This window comes from Populus euphratica, unplaced genomic scaffold (genome assembly GCF_000495115.2).
Source record: "Populus euphratica unplaced genomic scaffold, PopEup_1.0 scaffold67.1, whole genome shotgun sequence".
In the NCBI taxonomy this organism is placed as follows: Eukaryota; Viridiplantae; Streptophyta; class Magnoliopsida; order Malpighiales; family Salicaceae; genus Populus; species Populus euphratica.
Window position 1 is genome coordinate 138,411 of NW_011499914.1, and position 15,727 is coordinate 154,137.

Sequence of the window (15,727 nt, forward strand, 5' to 3'; positions counted from 1 at the left end):
GAACAATCAGGTGAAAAGCAAACAGATATTTATGAACTGGTGTTAGGAGACTTATAAATCAAGAATTCAAGAGAATGTAAAAATTACCGTGGGATTGCAAAGATTTGCATTCTCTAGAACTATCCATTCCCCATTTTCTATTGCCTTGATGAGTAATCCTGCCACCCATTCAAACTTAACTGAACATGACCTTCTTTGTTGATCATCTTGCAGCTTTGAGATTACCTTGATGGTTTTATTTAGCTCTTCAGTTGACCAAGAAAAAGGTAATTCATTTTGTACAACATCCAGCTTCATTTGTTGAATGATCTCAACAAGCAAACTAAGAGAGTTCATCATGCTCTCCCAGTTCTCCAGATAAATAGAAGTAGAACTTGCCATGGAGCTGGAATTCATAGTAGATAAGAAAGCTAGCCATTTGGTGATCAAATCAGTTCTTTCACTCATAAATGCCACCTTTGAAAACTCCAATTGCAAGTTGCAGTACTCACTAACATAGCGCTCAACTTGAGCAATGACGGACCTAAAATTGCGAAAGGCATTATACTGCTCAAAACATCCAAGCAACTCAGATATATCAGTTGTAGTTGAAAGGCTCAATTCATTTAGCACATTGCCAGTGAGCTGAGCTAATAACCTTATCAGTGAAGTCTTCCCTGAACAAGGTGGACCAACCAGGATGCACAACCATTGATGTTTTATACAATGGACAACAGCTTCCATGCTGTGGCGAATACTGGGGATAATATTCAATGCACTGTTTGAAAGCTTGGATGACCGTGAAATGTTCCTTTTGATGACAGTGTTCCCCACAATCAAATACTTAGAATTTAGCTGCACTCGTGGGTGAGGATTAATGAATGGTTTAACCCCAAATACCTCTTCATAGATCCGCAGGACTTCTTTGCGGTCAGCAGCAGTACGCATTCTCTGAACATAGATAATGTTGAGAAAGCAATCAACCTTCAACTTCTCACGCACACCTAAATTTAAGATAGACAAATCTAAAAAAATTTGGTAAATAAATGAACCTTTCATCCATGAAGAAAATTGAGCATGATCAAAATAGAAACACAAAAAGAAATTATGAAAATTAGGGCATTGTTGTATTGTATTTCTTCATAGAACTTTGAAAGTGGAATCATAAGCCAACAATTTTACATTATAAAATAGCCGATAATATAATAACTAGAAAAAAAAATAATTGAGATAAATAATTAGACCACACCTTCAATGATCTGACATGAACGAATCACATCACGCAAATTGAACTCCCAAGGGGAGCCATCCTGACCAAACTTGTGATATAACATAGTGTCTTCATGTAGCCTTTTATTGAAGACTATCAGTTTTGAAAGCAAGGGTCTTGGAATGGAGGGATAAAGCGAATTACAGATGGAAAGATAATCACCTTCTACTAACTCATCTATGTACACCTGAAACCAACATTAAGTAAACAAAAAATGAACCATCTGATGCATTCACAGCCACTAGTTCTACACATATGAGACTTGCAGAGCAGTGATGGAAACATCAAAACAAACCTTAGTGAAACGGTTCAGAAAGGATTTTGGAAGGCCTTTTCTGCCACCACCTTGAGAAAAAGGATTTTGACATGCAAATATTCTGAAAGATGATGGACATTTAAAGGTAAGGCTAAGCTCTGGAATGAAGACCTCGGCACGATGATCCAGTATAGCATTCAAGCCCTGATAAGAACAAATGTCATCAAATCAGTGTCAACTTGTAAGCAGTATAAAGAATAAATTGGGGAAAAAGTAAAAAAATAAAAAATTAACAAGGGTCATAGTAGTGCCTCTAAGACAGACTGTGGAGCAAGATTAAGCTCATCCAGCAAAACCCAACAACCCTCCTTTAGAGCCTGCAAAAGTGCAATTTCGCAATTTCTTAATTAAATATGTTTTCCAAACTACTAGCAATGCAAAAGGCTTTTGAAGTCAAAATTTAGACCTGTAGCAAGATTCCATCAGACCATGCAAATTTCATCCCATCATCACTTTCAACAGGTAGGTCCGTTCCCAGCAGATCCATTAGGTCAGTCTGCACCTCAAACAACATTAAACTATCATTTTTAACATCGTACGCCCACAAACAGCAAAGGGATGACGTCAAATAATATAAAGAAGGGGGATGGTGTAGACAAACAAAAATTCATATAAAGAATCACAAACCTGCTCAGACAAATTTATGCGGACAACTTTGTGCCCAGAATATTTTCCCAAGGCAATAATCAAGCTTGTCTTACCAACACCAGGACTGCCTTCCAGTAAAACTACAAAGCATGCAAAAAATAAAGTTAAGCATTGCAAAACACCATATGGAAGGATATGGAAGCAGTGCAGTTCACCTTTTTTTGTTGACTTGGTTTAGCAGAATGAGTATACAAAAACACTTAACAGTACTGCAAAACATACCAGGCTTTGGAAGCTGCATAGCTCGCAATACACGCAAAGCATTTCTTCGTGTTGTTGGTGTCAAAAATTCAAAACCACCAGCCTCACATTTTTCATAACCTATAAACATAACCCATAAGTTGCCAAGGTATTATAACTGCACAAGGATAAACCCTGACCAGCTAAGCATTAATGACAAAAGCATACAGCATGCTATTTGAAAAAAAAAATGAAACATATAAACTGATTGAAATTCAGAAAAAGTTTAACAGGATCAAATTGAAGGAAATGAAACAGTTGCAAGACGTTAGAGAACTATACTGCAGAAAAATATATACAACAATATATTTGATGATACCTGAAGTGTTTACAGGTTCCTCAAAACAAATACGGTATTGAAAGCAGATAACATTTCCATCTACATAAGAAGACAGCATATGATTCATATAACTTACCTTTTTCAATGTAAAACGGATCTATACCAAATCTATTGTCACACTGCATATCATCACTGCATGAAATATTGCCAGTTTCTCCAAGATCGCCCCAACCATAATTTTCAATAAATGAAAGCTCATGTTGATTACTATCCTCCTGTGACAGCAGAAATAAACATCCTTACAACTTGCAGCAGTGGTCACAACATTATCCTCTAGTATAGCCATAAATAGGGACTTATGTACACAACAAACAACTTGGTGTAATGGTAGGTTGTTTTGCTTGAAGGTATCTTAATTGCAAGATCAATTCATTATTTCAGGATTATTTTAGTCTAACCAAATGTTTCAACATAGTTTGTTATTTATCATGAATTACCATCGCACCTTTTTCGCTATTTGGTTTATAAAGTTAACAAGTGTAATGATCAACTCAAGTCGTTAAAATAGAATCCAAAATCAAACTCGGAAAAAATATTTTGAAAGCATAATTTATTTGTGTAAATAAAATATATCCTCAAGCAATGAAGGGCCTACACTTGCTTTTTATGGGTGAAAAAGAATACAAGCGCGTGTAATTATTTTCATGAATTTGAACCACTTAATTATACAAAGAAAATCAACAATGAATGTGTGAGTGAACTAGTAATTAAATTATATAAAGAGGAATAACTTGAAATTTACAAACAAAAGTAAAATTATTTAAAAAAAAAAACTTAGATTTAAAATTAAAATTCAGTGAGAATGTTCCACGGTTTTTGTTAGGATCTTGGTTGTTGTCATTTTATATAGACATGTATAATAATAAATTAATTTGAAGGTTTCTTTATCATCAAATTGTAAATAATGTGGATATATCCATCACAACAATTAAGTTTTATTCTAGTACTTCAGAAAGGTTAGCAAATGCCATCTCTTAAAAAAATATTATTCAAATTTTTGGATAGATCATTATAAGCACATGAAAGGTTACCAAATGCCATATGCAGATGTCAGAGATGGAAATAAAGAAAATGAAGATATGCTATATTTGCACTAATCACTAGAGAAGCCAAATAGGTGTTGTATTCAGCCAAAAGCAACCAGTACTTAACACACCTTCAATTCTTTCAAAAGAAAAGACAAGCATGTCTCTCTAAATAATCCTGCATCCTTTCTGGAAATACCAGTACCTGAAAACTCAAACAAATGGAAATGCTATGAGAGGACAACAGGAGGGAATTGTGACACACTGATTGTACAAGAAATGCCAAATAATGTGAAGCCTAGCCTCTTAGAAAATTGAACCAAAAAAAAAAGACCAATTGATATAAATCAAGAAGAGCAAGTGAACACTTTCAAAGTTTTGACCTCACAGTTGAAACATATAAAAGATTTGACCCATGTTAATTCCCCTATCTAGTGGATTGAAAATACTACGATGCTGCTGCACCATCCTTTCTAACTTTGACAGCTTTGCTTAAGTGTAGACTGTATGAAAGATATCATAATTAAAGGTTCAATCACTAGTTTTTGAAAATGCATAACAGATTAATAGAACATTATTGGCAGCTAAAAATTACAATTCCTAACTTGCAAACTTGGTGAGGTGTGAGGTTAAAGGTTAAGAACAAACTAGGTCTTCAGTTAAATTCTTCCCAATGAACCAAAAACAAAATGGGATTTCTTCTCTTCCTTCCCAAACCAGCAAATGAAAACCATTATAATCAAAAGAATGGCAGAACAGCATATAATTAAATTATAAAAAAAAACATTAAAAGGAAATTTAAGCCTTTCAAGACATATCAAGGGAAAATACAAACAAAGTCCAGTTCACATCACATTATAACTATTGAATTACCATTCATTATTATTGTGTTCCTTTTCTGAATATGAAATGAAAAGTTTTGAATTTCAAGACTGTAAACCTTCTAACTAGACCAAGGAAGAGAAAATGCAGTTGACAGAAAAAAGAAGGGACTATCTTGACAAATATTCAACCTACTACCTGGATGAAGAATGAGAAAACACAATTGATATTCGCATAACAAGAATTACCTAGGCTTATTCCATCAAGTAAAACAAGGAAAAGCCCATGGAGGAATGCACAATCAGGTCCTAAACCTTCTTTGGTCACCATAATAAACTGAATCCAAGAGAGGAGATCTCTCACAGTGAGCGTCCTCCCTTTCTCTAGCTTGTTGAACCACTGTAGCAAACATGAAATAACTATTTTAAATGAATATATCATTTAAAGGAAAATACAGAAATCAAGAAGTCAAACCATCATCTGCATGCTAACCGCAATAGCATGAAGCCAAACAAGAAGCTAGAGAAAAAAACAATAAGCAACTCCACCTTCAGTTTAAAAGCATGTAAAGGCCATTCAAAGCTATATAGATTCATTTAACTAAAAAAGAGTAGCTGCTATATAGAACAGGGAAAAAAAAAAGGAAAACTCCTAAAAACTACAAGCCAAGATTTCATGGTAGGAAAAACTAAAATAACAGCCATGACCATATGGCAAAGTTAAAATCAATCCAGAACATTTCACTGATCTGGGCAACCTCATCCCAAAAAAAAAGAACAGCATAAATTACCAATAACAAGCTATATGTCTAACAAAGAGAAACCATGTTCATAATCATTAATAAAATTTGTCACCATACTAGGTGGAAACTCTAAAAGGATTTCTTGGGAAAAAACACAAGCACAAAGTCTGAAGGTGCTGAATCTCATCAAGTGAAAAACATAAAAGAAACCTACCACCTAAGCCACAAATATCAAAACTTTCAAGGTATTAAGACCAATCTAAGGAGAGGATTTTCTCCAATGCAACAATATCTTCCAAAATGAAGAAATGGTATCTCTTCAATTAAAGAGGTTTCAAGTGTCCAACCCCCACCAAAAGGAAATGTCAATGTACAACACACACAGAAGGAGTAGGGGTCTTATTGGAAACAGATTCTGCCATCAACTCCTTGGACAAGCAAAAGTACCAAACTATTCGTCATTGGTCATAAGCAAAAACAAAGACAAAGCAGCAACAAGGGTATCCAACAAAAGTTACCTCCCAGAACTTCAGCATAGCACCCAAAATGTATGAGAGTTCTGGATTGGAAAGTCTGCAGACAAGAAAAAAAAAGGATTGGAATTGAAGAATGAAAGCTTTTGATTCTGTTTCGCAAGCACCACCCCAGAGGACAACTTTCTTAATTGGACATACCTTTTTGAAGCAATATCTCCCAGTTCATCTAAATCACAAACAGGAGGAACCCAAATTTCGGTGAACCTGTTGCGAAGAGCTGGAGATAATTCTTTCTTACCATAATCCCCACCAGGATTCATAGTTGCAAGGACGAAAAAATTTTCATGAGCAGTAATATTTTCCATGACCGGCCCTCCTTTCTCAGCCAATGACTGCAAAAGAAAAAAGAGGTGATTAGAGGGCTCCATTTTAAAGGTACATTTAGAAGCCTTCAGCAACAAAATATGTAAATTGGATATCTACATGTATCCAATCAGTTCAATGACCATAATATGCATAACAAGCATAAAGAATCATGTAAAAGCATGGTCCTTATAAATCAAATCAGATAAGAACCCGTTGACTTAATCAAATAAAATATGATGCAAAACAACTTCTACTAAAACCAAGAGCAAAAATAGCATATAAGAATGATTGATGATGAATAATGAACACTTTTCCCAACAGTTGGAAAGCAGCCAATAGCATGTTGGGGCTTAGCCTCCTTGTAAGAAAAAACAAAAGAAAAACTCAGGCCCCTGATAAATGGATACCTACCAATTTTCTCTCTGGCTCCAAGACACTGTTCAACCTTTCCAATACACTATCATCAGCCAAAGAAATTTCATCGACAAGAAACAGATCACCAGCCTTCATTGCTTGCACTAGAGGCCCATCTTGCCACATAAATATTGTTTGCCACTTCTGATGCAAACATGTCAGGTCCCACTTCATCTGCTCAAGAGTGTCGATGTCTTTCGCACTGACATTAGGACATGAAACTTGGCCTTGTCTATAGCTTGTTATTATTAGATTGAGATGATCAAGCGTGGAAGAAGCCTGACCAATATCAGAAGAAAGATCCTGCATCCAAGGAATACAAAATGGAATATCAATTCATCAAGGACTACTAAAAGATTCCTGTCTATAGCATATACATCATTCGAAAAATTCTCACCAAATCCTGAGCAAAGTGGGTATAAGCTTTTGAAAGCATCCATTTTTCAATTATATATTTGAATTCTGATGCTAGTCGTGATCTTTCTCGAACAGGAAAGAACCCCTATAAAACATTTCATCAGTTGAATTTCAAAGAGCATATAAAAGGGGATACTGAAAACTATATATCCAAAAACACTCAAATAATATTAGCACAAACCCCAATGAAATCAGATGTTTCGGTGTATTGGTGGCAATTCAAGATGTGTAATTTTAACCCCAATGCTCTACTCAGTAACTGACAGACAGTAGTCTTCCCACCACCAGTTTCGCCAACAAGAAGTACAGGTTCACGCAACTCAAAACAACGCTTGACGAGGAAATACAATCTCCTCATGCTTCGGGTGAGTATGACACTGGAAAGAAACATGTTATAAATTAAAGAAAAATTCAAGAAAGGAAGTGTTCATGTTTGAGTTCATAATTTATAAGTTCATACTCGCCCAAACTCTGCAAATCGCTTCCAATTGATTCTGATTCCCTTGCAACTGATTCCTGAACAAATCAGGAAATGAATAAAACAAACAACAAATTGATTATAGATAAAACCAAAAATAAGAATCTTTGAACCAATCATTTAGGTTACGGCCCTTGAAAGGATGGAACAATAGTAGAATTATATTGAGGGAAGCAAAAAGCAGAAAACAAGGCAAATATCCTTTAGACACAAAGGAATGGAATGAATCACCACATTACCTGCAATTTAATACATGTTGAGACACAACAAAAACATTACATAGGTAAAAGTCAAAGGATAACACATTAGAAATTTACATGGTTCATACAGTAGGATTAGCAAAAAAAAATCCAAATTCAAGAAGACTCCAATTAAGTCACGCCTAAAGTGTACCATCACTGGTCTATGCCTTCATAACACCAAACTTATTGGCTAGCAGGCGGCAAGGTTGCAAAAGCATGGAACTTTTGGCAAGGTTGCAAAAGCATGAAACTTTTGGCAACTACCTGATAAATATTGAATATAATATGGTCAACCAAGGCTTGTGCAATAAACATCAAAAATAGGGTATATGTTTAACAGCCAGTGTAGTGAAGGATATATATGGAAATTTTTACATAATTTGGTGCCAGTGAAGCCTTCTTTCTTAAAGCAAAACAAAGAACTACTCAGATCTAAATCATTTATCAAATCAACTTGAAGTTCTATTAGTTTCAATACACTAGAATGAATCATTTAAAAGCATTCAGCATATCCGTGAACAAGTTTAAATGCACTCAATGGAAAGATACCTTGTACAAGTGCTCTCTGACAATTTTCACACGGAGACGCCTTTCTAAAACTTCTTGAACCACATGCCTCTCTCTTTCATCCCGCAATCTGTCAGCCAAAAGATGATAACCATGCTCAGCCATGACTTCTTTAGAATCTCCAAAAGCCCTCAAACGATTTGCCCAGCGAAACAAGTCTCGTGGAGTTATGAATCCATGTTTCCCAGCAAAAACTTTGCTACTCTGCCTATGCAACTGTAACTCCTTCATTACTTCAACCATCAACCTAGCACGGCTTCCAGGGATTTTACACCTTTTCTCTATTATTGTGCTCAACTCATCATCTGGAATTTCATCCACATGAACCTCCACAAAACGGTTTCGGAAGGCTCGGGAAAGCATTTTACGCCCACCATAGAACGTAGGTGGATTTTGGGTGGCAAAAAGCATAAAATTTGGATGTGCCCGAACAGTTTCTCGCAATTCAGGCAAAAAGAGTTCTCTATTGTCATCTAACAATCGATTCAATGCTTCCAGCACATCTGAAGGAGCAAGATTGAGCTCATCCAGAACAATCCAGTGACCATTGCGAACAGCCTTAACTAATATGCCTTCCTGAAATACAAGCTTCCCTTGAGCATCGGATATATAGGAACCCAAATATTCCTGAAGATCAGTATGTTCATGATTATTTATCCGTACAAATTCATGCCCCGTTCTTGCAGCAAGATACTGAACAAGGCTAGTTTTCCCACTAGAAGTGGGACCCTGTAACAGAACAGGATATCTCTTAATAAAAACCGCACGTGCCAAGTTCTCAAGTTGCTTCTTAACACTCTTCGTTAGAACATAATTCTTATATAAATCATCAAAATCGGAGATTTTTTTAATCCTCAAGTAAGCATCAAAAGGTACAGGTGAAAGTTTATTTCCTCCCAGCAATTTCTCCCTTATCATCTTTTTCATAATCTTGGCACTAGGTCTGTCCAACATAGTAAGAAAGAACATGCAGAATCCATCATAAATTGCTTTTGGAAATCCAAATTTTCCCTTTGCTTCCCTGGTATATTCTAGTGCACGGTATAAAGACCTTAAACTGTATTGTGGCTTTTGATTGGCCCCATCTTGCAGCCTTTCTTCAGAGTTCTTTTTGGCTGCTTCATAGAAATCAATTATTTTCTTTTCAAGTTCAATATTTGATATGCTTTCCTCCATAAATTTGTTAATAAATAACTTCAAATCATCTCTATCCAACACATCATGAACAAAGTATGCTGTAAATCTACTCTGCAATGAGTACGGCAAGTCTCGCTTCCCAGCATCAGTTGCAGGATTCATGCATGCAAATATACGGAAACTGGGATTTCTAGGTATATGACTAACATCCCCTCTTTCAGCTAAGCAAAGTGACCCATATTCTCCTTCAAGGACACCAATAACTCTTTGCAAGGTCTCAGGTGGAGCCAAATTCACCTCATCAAGCAAAATCCAATCCCCATTTCTAAGAGCAGTAATAAAGGATCCTTCTACGAATGAAAATAGCATTCCAGATGAAGCTTCGATTTGACGAAGAGCAGCTTCAAGTTTTACAGAGAAACTCTCCCAAGCTCTGATATTTTCATCCAAAGGTTTTTTCCGTTTCTTCCCAGACCCAGATCTTTCGGTCTGTAATTTTTTTTGGAAATTATCAACATACTTTTTAAATCCATTTACTAAAATTTTCCAGTTCTTGTTCTTCATTTGCTTTTGTAAGTAAGCAAAAATTTTATCATTTTCCTGGACACGAACATACAAGAGGCATGAGTTATTTATGTAGACACTTAATAGGAAGCAGATATTTTTCCCTGAAAATGAAAATACCTTCATCGAAAATGTTTTGGAAAATAGAATCTCGAACTCCTTATACAGAGGAATACATATAGATAGTGAATCTATGGGCTTAAATCCCCCCAACAAATCAGCAACGTCACTTTGTTGACTCAAGTTCTGGAAAAGAAAACGAACTTTATCATATTATGTGCTATATATAGAACTCAAAATTCACTCAGCATGGAGCTTTGAAGCTAGAGAGAGGAGGGGGGCGAGAAGTCCTCTATGACATACCAAAACAGTAAGCTTCTGACCCAGCATCATAGCTAGATTTTGTACAAGTGTTGTCTTTCCTGTTCCAGTTTCACCAACCAAGAGAATGGGCTCATTGTGCTTAACAGCGCAAGCTATTTGCTCGAGCACATACAGAGAACTCCGCATCTCAACAAGTCTTTCTTGGCCATGCACCTGAAAGGATCAAATATAATATATATATATATATGTATGTATGTATGTCAGTAGCGAAGCACACAACAGACTAAACTGATTGAGACAATTTCAAATTGTTTCACTAACCACAGTTTCAGTGCGTTGCAGGGTAACTCGACCAATTCTTAATTCTGTGAACAAATTCTGCAGTTGACTCCGGACATGAGTGTAACAAGTAGCAACTCCTAAAATGTCAGAAATTAATAGCATCTAAATCAACAAGTACCTGAATTTCAGGTTTACAAGGATATAGGATTCCTGCCTCTGAGATGGGAACTCCCCACAACTTTGCAATGTCTCTCATTACAGAGAGTCGATTTTCAGAAGGGACTGAAAAGGACGCAAATATGTCTACAGCCTAAAGGTAGAAACCAACAACAGTCATGAATTGTAGGTCAAAAGCAGGCTTATCCATAGGATACAGATCATGCAATTCATCTAGATAGAAGGAAATAAAAGAAAAGGGAAATAGTAACAAGGCCAGATGCATTTTACAAAAAAGACCTCTTGATAGATAAGATGGCACTGATAAGCTGTCAGCATATCCCCATTCAAACCTAATTCTGCTATTCGTTTGCACCATTTAAGGAGGTCCCTGCCATCAGGATCCAAAAGCCGGTTACAATAATCTGATTGGTTTATAAAAGGCAATATATTCATTGAGTAGTAAGCATCATCCATTACCTTAATGAGAACCTGTTAAGGCAGCTTAAGCAGGCAGAATTTCCAGATGGAGAAGGATTGACTCTTTCCATTGTTTCTGCCAAAACAAAATTTCAGTAAGTGATCCATAATCTGGAACTGAAAATTCCTTAACATTTCATACATCCCACCTATAAGTCTTCCAGTGAGAGGTCCCAAACTTGGATACCACGCTTTCATTATATTTTCCAAGTCATCATTACTTGGCAATCCAATCATCACTCTCCTCCAAAGTGTGCTAAGTGAACTTCCACCTGCAACTGAAATCTCTGGTTCAGCCAACTGTACTCCAACTACAATTATGGACAGATGGCCACAAGGCATATTTGAGCATATTCAATGACTCCTAGTACAAACCTTCTGCTGTGTGAGATACATTGCTCTTGGAAGTGGTGATGGTAGAAAATAGTTGAAAACTCTCCGCCACCCTTATTTCCTAAAATGTCCAAGATCCTCATCATTATTCAAAACACACACACACACACACACACACACACAGAGAGCAAACTAGGTAACTGAGATAACTAGATAGAGACATCATTAAGAAAATGTCTACAAATGAACCTTTAAAATAAACCGCATTTACAAAAATAATAGAAGCTAGAGATGCAAAATAACCATATAGCTTATGGTTTCAACTCCTTGGACAAAAAAAAATAATGAAGAAGTGTATTTATTCAGCTTTAAAGTTCTGACATTATTGGATGAGCATATGAGTTTAAAGACCACTTCTCTGTATGAAAATAACAATGAGAAACAAATAGTTACCTCTCCGTGACTAGTAATGAAAAAGATTTCACCTTCCAACAAAGGCAACAAGATTGATTGCACATCCGATGGTGCTTTGTCAATGTCCTCAAATACAACCCAATATCCATTCAGAACAGCCTAATGAAATTGGAAACCATAGAATGCATTACAAGTGGGTAGAAAGTGCATATCGCAGTCAAAAGAATTAAGCTGTAGGAGTTCTTTGAAAAGCAAACCTACCTGGATAAGTGACCCAGGTTGCCATCTAAATTCACCAGGTTGCTCAGTACACACATAACTCCCGATCAGTGTTTTGCCATCAATTTGATCATCCATGTGAATAAATAGAACTAAATGTGGGATGGAACAGAAATGGAGACAGAAAGATGGAAAGAAGACCCCAAAAACAATATAAAAAATTAGTGTCAGCAGCACCAAAGAAAAGGATAGGAGCAGTTCATGAGGAAAAAAAAAACAAAAGGGGCAACAAGTTCGCTACATGCAGGATGTCAGTATTCTTCCAACAGCTAGAGATATCAAGAAACTCCACACATACAATTCAACTCAAAAGAATTTATTCCAAAACTGGTTAGGACAGGGTACATGAACCCTCTTCTTCCATATTTATCTACCTAATGTCATTTGTTTGATTAATACTTAAAAATTAAGACAGTTATCCCAGCCATCTCTTGAACTTGAATAAAGCATTTTAAATAGAAGAGAATTTTTTTTTCTCTAAGTGCCACGTCAACCTTTAAATCAACACAGTTTAAATGTCATTCTATCTTCTTTTAAATTACAGCAAGAACTTTAACACTCTCATTTCTTCTAGTGCCATTAATTCCCCACTCTAGCATACAAGCAAAACCCCTAATAAGGACAAACTTTGACAAGATATGTTCTATCATTCCAACCGCTTCCAATGCAAACTAAGCCCCCAATAACTCTTCACAAGCTGGTGCTAAAATGAAAATACACCAAATTGGTATCAATCTTTCAGTTTTTAAAAGAAGAATAGGAAGAGAACGGTCTGGCTTTTAAGAACACAACAATTGAAAATTTACATGCACAAGAAGCATTCCATGCTTATTCTATACTGCAAGACAAGTACTAATACCCATTATGTTGCCATTATAACAGCATTTCAAATTATGAGCAGCATATAGTCGATACAATGCTGTTTCAGTGTATTAGAATCCATAAGACATTATCAAATGACATGCAATTACGGATGAAGCATGACATGATCAACATTGAGAGGTCGGGTTCCTCTTTTTTTTAAATGCAGTGTTGCATGGACTAAAAACTCAAGTTAACAGTCCAGTTGATATGGTTAGATCAAACTTATTATGTTGGCATTGTTGTCAATTATGGCAGCTTTCTTGGGCAATTAAATACTAGAAATTTCATGTGGCTCTCTTACATGATTCATCTGTTTCTTTTTGTATGTATTCATCCCCTTTTTCATCATATAGTATAGTATTTAACAACAATACAGTTTGGAACTTCCATGAAACTTAAGACATAATAATGTTAAGGATACTCACAAAGAGCTGGTGGGCATCTCAGGAAGGTTTGAACAGCAGTAAGGGTCAGAGGTTCAAGGGGGAGAGTCATGGGCATTTAGCTAGAATAATGCTGCCAAGGGTACTAACGTGATTACCCACACACATCTCAGGAAAGTTTAAAAACCAGAAAGGGCCAGAAGTTCAAGAGAGAAGTCAGTGGCATTTAGCTAGATTAATGCTGTCAGAGGCAATCATGTGATTGCACACACACACATACACACATATATATAGCTCAAGAGGCAACAAAGTTGTGCCTACAACCTTTCTTCACTTATTTTTCTTCCTCTCTCTCATCTCACCTACTACTTCATCTTATTCCTCTTCTCCTTTTTAGTTCTTTATTTCTTCTTTAATTTCTTAACTAAGCAGGTCAATGAATGAAAATGTCAACTTGGGGGAATCCTATCTTTAACTAGTTAAGTACCTTGATTCCCAGCATCCTGAGCCAACTTGTTAATGAGAGCAGTTTTCCCAGCCCCAGGGGGGCCATACAGTAGCACAGGCCATTTTTGACTCACTGCCAAGAGCACCATCTCAAAGCTTTTACTCATCATGGATGTTACGACAAATGGATAGGCAGTTGACCTTTCATCACTGAATTGGAAGAGAGCAATATCAGAAAGTGAACCCACAAAACCTATGTTAAAAATAAATATAGAAATGGTCAAGTTTTTGAACCACAGGTCCAGAACAATCCAAAATGGTAAAACCAAAAAATCAAATGCATAAATTTCTGAAAGAGACTTTAAATAATATCATTACAAAGCCATTACCATTTATTATCACAAACTGATGTAAGAATATTATTGTTGAAAAAATCATTTCATCATGTAAACAAAAGAATAATTTATCATAATTTCAGTTTGGTAAATACCTACCATGTCACCACCCTTCGACTCTTAATCACTGGCTCAATTTGATGACAATGTGATGATATCAGAGAATTAAGACCACAAGACTTTAGGAAGTTTTGTTGACCGAACTTGATGCCTGCAGTGGAAGAACCAAAGCTAGTCTGCTCAGAAGATCCAACGCATAGGCAAAACTTCTCTATAGCTACATCCTGACAAAACTCCTCCCAGCTGAAAATTAAAGCAGCAGACAAGCAACTTAGAAGGCTGAAAAAAACTAAACGCATAAACACGACAACATGTACAAGAACCAACCGCAACAAACACAAAGTTGCTTCCTCAGCTCCAACACCAAAATTTTCCACTGCTTTGTCACTCATTCCCAAAATTGTACACAGAATTTGTATCCCACACCATTTTATATCTGCGATCACCTTTGCATCCTTGGCAACATGGACCAGATCAAGATTTACTAACTTCTTTACGTGGTCCAAAAAACAGGACCAGTTCCACTGTTCAGAAAAGAACTCAGGTTGCATAAGGAGGAGGCGGTATGATATCCTCACAGCAAGTAAGTAATGATTTGCAGCCTGACAAAACAGAAGAAGTATCATATTAACCCAAAAGCAATACATTTTGTGAACTTCTGACGTGAAAAAAATCAAGCAAAAGTGCACTACTCCTTTCTTGCAACATAGAAAAGCAAAAACCAAGCCTCAATCCCAATCTAGTTGGGGTCAGCAATATGGATCCTTTCATGCCATTCCACACCATCATCAAGGCTAACATTATTTAAGAAAAATCAATCAAAACTAGGAATACTTATTGAGACATACTCAATTTAGCACAAAACCTAACACGAGAAGTGATCGCTACTAGGTACAACAAGCTGAGCTTTTGGCTTGTAACAACAAAGCAGTAAATTCAACTATTTTCATTGGGTTCCACTGCAAAACTTCATATTAAACAAATTAGAGCAACCATTTCATACAAGAATAATTAAGAAGATAAGATTCTCTAAATTTAGCTTCTAATACCCCCTCTTCTATATGACCATAACCAGTTATTACCCATTTCCTAATACATGAGTTTTATGGGATAGAAACACTAGCCTCATTTAGGTGATGTATATGGGGGTTTTGCATGGGTGTTCCTTTTAGATTTCTCTAAGTTTAGCTTCTCTCTAGGTCGTTTATTATTTTAAATGATGCATATGATGATTTTGCCGAAGTATTCATTTTAGATTGCTCTAAAT

The 15,727-nt window shown here is 36.2% G+C and overlaps 1 protein-coding gene across 5 annotated transcripts in view; it reads right to left on the bottom strand.

Moving 5' to 3' along the window:
• The window catches only part of LOC105134326 (midasin-like protein), a 38,509-nt gene that overhangs the window by 19,942 nt on the left and 2,840 nt on the right, over window positions 1–15,727 (bottom strand). For 2 of the 5 annotated variants that reach the window (XM_011038687.1, XM_011038685.1), the window contains exons 4-33: window positions 14,788–15,062; window positions 14,500–14,703; window positions 14,046–14,215; window positions 12,294–12,403; window positions 12,072–12,191; window positions 11,661–11,739; window positions 11,435–11,557; window positions 11,286–11,361; window positions 11,106–11,196; window positions 10,828–10,959; window positions 10,689–10,745; window positions 10,407–10,580; window positions 10,164–10,289; window positions 8,325–10,079; window positions 7,516–7,571; window positions 7,237–7,432; window positions 7,036–7,140; window positions 6,636–6,941; window positions 6,057–6,250; window positions 5,901–5,955; window positions 4,889–5,039; window positions 3,950–4,023; window positions 2,870–3,008; window positions 2,436–2,534; window positions 2,193–2,293; window positions 1,972–2,061; window positions 1,817–1,882; window positions 1,545–1,709; window positions 1,229–1,436; window positions 88–983 (exon numbers count right to left, since the gene is read on the bottom strand). In XM_011038687.1, coding sequence (XP_011036989.1) covers window positions 88–983; window positions 1,229–1,436; window positions 1,545–1,709; window positions 1,817–1,882; window positions 1,972–2,061; window positions 2,193–2,293; window positions 2,436–2,534; window positions 2,870–3,008; window positions 3,950–4,023; window positions 4,889–5,039; window positions 5,901–5,955; window positions 6,057–6,250; window positions 6,636–6,941; window positions 7,036–7,140; window positions 7,237–7,432; window positions 7,516–7,571; window positions 8,325–10,079; window positions 10,164–10,289; window positions 10,407–10,580; window positions 10,689–10,745; window positions 10,828–10,959; window positions 11,106–11,196; window positions 11,286–11,361; window positions 11,435–11,557; window positions 11,661–11,739; window positions 12,072–12,191; window positions 12,294–12,403; window positions 14,046–14,215; window positions 14,500–14,703; window positions 14,788–15,062 — 6,393 coding nt within the window. Of the gene's footprint in view, window positions 1–87; window positions 984–1,228; window positions 1,437–1,544; window positions 1,710–1,816; window positions 1,883–1,971; window positions 2,062–2,192; window positions 2,294–2,435; window positions 2,535–2,869; window positions 3,009–3,949; window positions 4,024–4,888; window positions 5,040–5,900; window positions 5,956–6,056; window positions 6,251–6,635; window positions 6,942–7,035; window positions 7,141–7,236; window positions 7,433–7,515; window positions 7,572–8,324; window positions 10,080–10,163; window positions 10,290–10,406; window positions 10,581–10,688; window positions 10,746–10,827; window positions 10,960–11,105; window positions 11,197–11,285; window positions 11,362–11,434; window positions 11,564–11,660; window positions 11,740–12,071; window positions 12,192–12,293; window positions 12,404–14,045; window positions 14,216–14,495; window positions 14,704–14,787; window positions 15,063–15,727 lie in introns of those variants that run through there. The other 3 variants (XM_011038686.1, XM_011038684.1, XM_011038689.1) reach the window with 2 other exon arrangements.